The sequence below is a fragment of the Olea europaea genome, unplaced genomic scaffold (assembly GCF_002742605.1).
Source record: "Olea europaea var. sylvestris unplaced genomic scaffold, O_europaea_v1 scaffold2744, whole genome shotgun sequence".
NCBI classification, from domain to species: Eukaryota; Viridiplantae; Streptophyta; class Magnoliopsida; order Lamiales; family Oleaceae; genus Olea; species Olea europaea.
Genome location: NW_019245876.1, coordinates 1 through 6,658, shown reverse-complemented (window position 1 = coordinate 6,658; position 6,658 = coordinate 1). Strand labels below are relative to the sequence as shown.

At 33.1% G+C, this 6,658-nt stretch overlaps 1 protein-coding gene across 1 annotated transcript; it reads right to left on the bottom strand.

The window, feature by feature from the left end:
- Positions 1-4,069: 4,069 nt before the first annotated feature.
- Positions 4,070-5,426, bottom strand: LOC111383731 (GATA transcription factor 27-like). The gene is made up of 3 exons (XM_023007872.1): positions 5,206-5,426; positions 4,988-5,108; positions 4,070-4,199 (listed from the first exon to the last, which is right to left on the bottom strand). The coding sequence occupies exons 1-3, from the start codon at positions 5,422-5,424 to the stop codon at positions 4,093-4,095; spliced, it is 447 nt and encodes a 148-aa protein (XP_022863640.1). The 5' UTR covers positions 5,425-5,426; the 3' UTR covers positions 4,070-4,092.
- Positions 5,427-6,658: the final 1,232 nt, after the last annotated feature.

The window sequence follows — 6,658 nt, the reverse complement described above, 5'->3', positions numbered from 1 at the left end:
TTGTTGGAAGTGTTGAAGGCGAAGAAGGTGGTGGGCATAGAAGATGCGGGTTTTAAACGTGAGGAAGATGTGGATTTCTTGGAGACGGCCAAGAGGCGAGGTTTGACATTTCCCAAGCCTAGATGGTGGCCGCCAGAGGGTTTTGAAGAATAGTTCATGGTTCGAGAAATAGGTGATTTCTAACAAGTATCTTGTAGTCTAGTAGTATCAAAATGTTGGATAAGAATTTGTTTTGAGTGAAGTACCTGGTTCAACTATGTCTGCAAGTTCCTTGAACGCGTAAATGCGCTTCAATGGAGGATTATTTGTCAAAATTTGGTGCTGATTTACTGAATAAATAACGCAACAGTTAAAATCGTTAGAAGGGTCGAATGATTCAAGGCAAATGTAAAGCTTGATCTGGTTTTTATTTCGTTGGGAGATACTTTCTGTTATGGTGTAACTATTAAAATCTGTGTACAATCAAAGTGCAATCAATAGAGATTGTTTTGGTGCTTTTTTAGTACTTTTTCTTTGGCATTTATTTTAAAAGTAAATTAAACATTATTTTAAATTTACTCTTAGATGGTATGCTTGATTCTCATATGTGAAAGACACTCGACTCATTTAGATGAGTCAATTCAAGCATGTGATGGGCCTGAATTGCGGTTAGATGCATTCGAGCTAGTCTGATTGGAGCCACACATTTTGACTATATATATATATATATATATATATATATATGTTTGTTTGACCTAACTGTTATATATATATTTTACACTCCATCCATCATTAGCCAAATTTCGTTTTCCTCAACACTGAAGTGTCAAATTGAAATTTCACAGACTGCGTGACAAGTTATGGCCTTTAAAAATTACAACTTAGCCAAATCATACGAGTTAAATTTTTCGTACTCACCCAACTTATAATTATGATCACAATTTACTCGTCAAACTTTAAAATGCTTCTCAACGGTTACTCATCATTATGAGTTGCACTCCATTCATTATCTACCAAATTTCATTCCTTTTGTTGTTGACATGTCGCATCCCACTGGCAAGTTATGATGTTAAAAAAATTGTAACTCGGTCAGATCGTGCAACTCATCAAAATTGCTATATGTGAAATGTTGTCCCATAATAAACTTTTTTAAGCCCCAATAATTTCCTCCCCAATTTCAGCTCCAAAAAATACTAACTCCCCAATTCACACAGCTCACCCACGTAAAGTTAAATTTTATATTGAGACATGATCGATTTTTGAGAAGAATGCGAGAAGCTACTAATAAAATCATACCTCAATTGTACAATGTGTCTAGCGTCTCTTTAAAATCTTCCAGTTTTGCAAACATGTCTCTGTGACCATTTTAGGAAGGAAATGTCATCGAACTCCTATCAGATTGAGAAATGAAGAACAACAAACACGAACACGATCCGTAATGTGTTCCAATCGTACACTAGCCTTCGAAATTCAATGACATTGTCTTCCTTAAATGGTCGGATACATGCCTCAAAATGGAAGATTATAAAATTGGTAAATAGGGCTTTGTAAATGGTAGCTTCTGACGTCCTTCTCAATGTTCGGCTCAGTCTCAGTATACAATTTAGCTATACGTGGGTGAGATGAGTGAATTGAGGGCTAAGATTTTTTAAGGATGAACAATTAGGCTCGAAGAGGTTTATGAGGTCGGGAAAGTTATGTTTCACATATGGTGATTTTCAAAAGATGAATGTTTTGTTTGAGTTGTAATTTTTTTAGCAATCTTAATTTGTCACATGAAATTTTCGTGCGATATGTTAGCAATGAAAGGAATGAATTTTGACAAATGATAAATGAAGTACAACTCTCAAAGATGAGTGACCATCGGGAAGCATTTTGAAATTTGATTAGTAAACAACACCCTATAAGTTGAATGAGTAATGAAACATTTTACTTGGACAATTTTGTTGAATTGTAATTAACTTGCCATGTAGGATTTTCTTTTGACACGAGAGCAAATGAAGGGAACTGAATTTGGCATATGATGGATGAAGTGCAAACGAAAAAAGTTGAATGAGCATTATAAAGCACTCCGAAATTTTTTAGTAAGTCCTCCACGACCTTGATATTATTAAAATATTCAACCCTCGATTTGGCACTCATTAATAGATATAAAATATGTAAGATAACTTTTTAAATAGATACAAAATGTAGTTTTAACCATACATTTCATCAATTTTTATTAAAATCTACTAAAAATCTGATTTTAATTCTCACCGAACATGGGCTTAAACTAATTCAACAAAATCAAAAGATGAAAAATATGTACAATTGAACAACAAAGTTACTAGAAGAATAAAGTTTCTAAACATAACGATAGACTCGTAACAACCGTGGAATTAATTGCCTCAATAATCACTAAATTTATGTATGTGTCTTCAATTGCTCAGTAAAGTTTCAAATGTTGTGTTTGGCCTTTGAACTTATCAAAATAGTGAATGTTATTCACTGGCATGACAAAAGGAGCTTTTCAAAACGTTTTTTTATTGCTCACTACACTTTTCAGAATGCCTTTTATTGCTTACTATACTTTAAGGTGATTGATTTTGCCCACTAAACTTGTAACACTGATGCCAGATTGTCGTGCAAATTTAGGAATACTCTTTCAAGTATCATTTTCATACAACAAAATAAGTTTGCAACATTGTACAAGGAAATGTTTTAAGATATTTTGCAATATACTTGCGTTTTATTGCAATTAATTCCATATTTGATTTATAATCTACATTAACAAGAAGAAAATATTGACAATTCTAATGACTTATTTTAACAAAAACACTATGACATTTACCCAAAAATCCACAATTTACATTAAACATTACACCAAAAACCATCCAAAAAGCAAATATATTTTTCCTTTTTTATTAAAAAATTAGTCACCAGAATCGTATTTTCTTACTGTTAATTTAGATTATAGATCGAACATGAAAATAATTCAAACAAAGCCCAAGTATATTACAAAATGTCTTGAAACATTTTTTTGTAGCATGTTGCAAAATTATTTGTTGTACAAAATGATATTTGGAATAGCATTCTTAAATTTTCAGGATAGGTTGGCATCGATTTTACAAGTTTAGTGGCCAATACTCGACTACCTTAAATATAATGAGCAATAAAAAACATCTTTCGACGTACAGTGAACAATAAAAGACATTTTTTCTTACATGACAATTTGGCGTGCAACATCTAAGCGCAATCTGTGCACTCTGTTTGTCATGTCACCAACTTCGTTAGAGTTGTGTAATGGCTGTCACCAGTCAGTAATGTTCAATATTTTGACAAATTTGGTGACAAAAACTTGACATTTGAACTTTAGAGAATAATCGAGGATGCATACACAAATTCTGTAATTATTGGGACGATTAACTCAACAACCGTACATGTCAAACTTCTCGACTAAAAACTTAATTCAACATTTACTAGAGAAGTATTGAAGAATAAATTTATGTAAATAAAATATAAATTGTTTAACTAGTTAAATATTTAAATATGGTGGCTCAATACGCGCAAGTTTATAAGTTCAAAAACAATATAATATAGGAACACAACACTAGCAACTAGTGGTAAAATAAATTCTACACAATCATTACACGAACAGAGCATTTCCTTGCCCCAGTTTCTTCATGGTTTTTATTGAGTTAATTTATTTATTTTGTTCACTTTATAATAGAAGATTAAACAAGGTAAAATTCAAGATAAGAAGCACATGCCAAAAGATCATTATCTCAACTTTCAGTTGGCAACTATCCTGCGTACAAAAATCTGGAATCTGCCAACTTTTCGGCATCACAAGCTATATAATACAATCTTTATAACCCTATAAAAAGACATATATGTCCATCCCTTCGAATCCAAGGTTTCATTTTCATGTAATGTTAAGGTTTCATAAAATAGTTTCGCCAACAATATGCAGAATGCAATCACCAGAATCATAAAAAAGGCGCTGAAAGCCTGAAATGGCCACGGTGAGGAGATAAATTGGGATTCAACACCGTCAGGGACGGAAAATATGTGGGTGTACTGAGCTACTACTAGTGCTTGCTTGAGGGACCCGTTATCATTTGGCGAGGAAAATCAGTTTCTTGGACTGAAGCAACAACCATCACTATTTATTGGTTCCTTCTGTTCGTTGCTTGACTTGATTATCACCCTTCGGGGGTTCTTCATCATAGTTTTTGATCCTGTAATAAAGATTTAGGAGGTTATTCCTAATGCATATGTACTCCAGTGTATTTCCAGATCTAAATTATACCGTTCTCCATTAGTCAAGTTTGTTTTGCAGATTATCAAGGATACAGATATCATAATGTTTGAGGGGACAGACTAAAATCCACATCAGGATGCTTACAATAGTTTCTATGAAAGAGCATCGAAGACAAATCTGATAATGCAGCAAATTGCCACGTGTTCTAGACTTGGACATAGTTACTAGCAAGATATCAAGGGAATAGTTGGAAGAAGTAAAAAGGAAAAAAATTTGTCAGCAAAATTTATTGGGACATGTCAAAATCTTGGAATAGTAACAGAGGAACCAAAACAAACTAGAGAATAAAGACATTCAAAAAGAAATAACCTCAGAGCAAAGACTGCAGTAAACTGGTGTTAAACTGTAGGAGACAAACTGTAGTCAAGGTCGGAAAATGGCTGGATTATAAACCCTATATAGCATATAAATAATTTTGAATAGAAGTATTCAAATGCAAAATCACGTATCAAACACAACACCTAACGATATTTATTAGTTTACAGCATGAGATATTCCTTTGGTCAAACTGCACAGGCAAATAGCATTATTCGCCAAAGGGAAATAAATTCTCAGACCTATCGAGCTTCCTTTTGCGTAGGAGCAATTTATTTATTCTTAAAATTATCATCCATTATATTTTAAGTTAAATAATATCTTTCATGCAGAAACATGCCTAGAAAACTAAAACATTTCAGTTATTCCATCTATGAGAAAATGTCTTACCTGAAAACTTTTGATGCTGTCCATCTCTTGATCTTTTTACGTTAACTGAATGACCAGTTACAACTGCACTGAGTCCTCCTGCCGCTTCAGAACCATAGATACAATTTTTTCCTTTTACATCCTACACGTTAACAACAAAATTCGAAGAGAATAACTTCAATCCACGACTTGTGTACTTTTACCAAAAACAAGATAATTCTCATGTAATTGGTTCAGACCTTAAGTAAATTATATTGTTCCACCCACTTCGATTTTGTCAAATTGCATAAAGCAAGTTTCTTCAAAGTTATACAATCTTCTGCTTTCACGCCAGACAATGAGTTATCAATAACTCCTTCTGCAAGAAGTTTCTGGAAGGATGATAGGTTCTCCTTGAATTGAGGACTGTCGAACATACTTTTTAGACTGAATGTAAAAAGAGAGAACATTATCAACATAAAACACGTTAAGCTTATGTCAGTTTATATATATAAACATTTTAATGATTTTTACAAGGCTTAATCAAGAAAAATGAGATGTTAAAAACCCATCCTACTAATACAATTTAAAAAGAAAATATAATTCAATTTTTATTAGAAATCTATGGATCTTTCTGGTCTTAGATTATCTGCAAATCACAAAAATTAGTATTTTGAGATTGATTAGTAAGTATGCTACTTCATTTCCTTAAGTTACTTGCTCATGCTATGAGGAGCTGTCCACTTCTTCCGAATAATTTCTTTGAAGCTTCAAATCAATTTAATGATTAGGATAATTTCATTCTTATGCGAATCCAAACACATCATGCACAAGCCTTACAATATGAGTCCATGTGTTTATTCATTTTGAAAATAATGTCCCTGTTTAATTTGTCAAAAAAATTCCGCCCAGTGACACTGACATATAGGCCTTCAAGAAATACGGAATCCTTGCATTACCATTAGTAAACATTAGTACTTCTGATCATAGTATAAAAAGAATATTCAGATTCATAACTCACTTGCAGATCTACATGAAGTAATGGTGAATTATGACGGCCCACCATCTGAAGTTTTTCGACTTGATCCTTGTCTCTGAAATTGGAAAAAATGCAAAATGAATGGAAGGGCAACAAACAAAGTACTGAACCAAAGAAGAATTCAATGTTGAAAGTAAACTATGGAATTAAGGTGTCTCCATTCTAAGTATTGACTATCCCTCTCCAACTCAAGTAACTACACGATTGTTGATTTAATTAAAGACACCAAATAACTTCGCAACTCCAAGAATTTCACCAAATCATGTCTGGACCCGAAGACTGCTTGATAAAAATTAACTTTACATTCCAGTTAAACAACTTTCCATAAGCAATTTTATTTCTTCTTTATGATATGTATGGGACGAGATATACTGTTAAGGCATTTATAATTGAACAGAATCTCAGACAGGTGAGAAATGGAAAAGCTTAATATCAAGCATTCCCCTTTTTTATGTTCCACAACTGGAAGTATCAAATTACGAACTTCCATCAGTCGGTCTCATAGTGTTGAAGAACAAAGGATAAAATACCTCTTAATGTGTTGTTGTTCCATGCCCTGTCCTGCAGGCTTCTTGATATGTACAGGCAGGTTTGTGCACTGTGAATAAGCATTACATATGGGATGTTGTTTGTTATCAACTGAAAGGGAGCTAGCTTCCGATTCTTCTTCATGA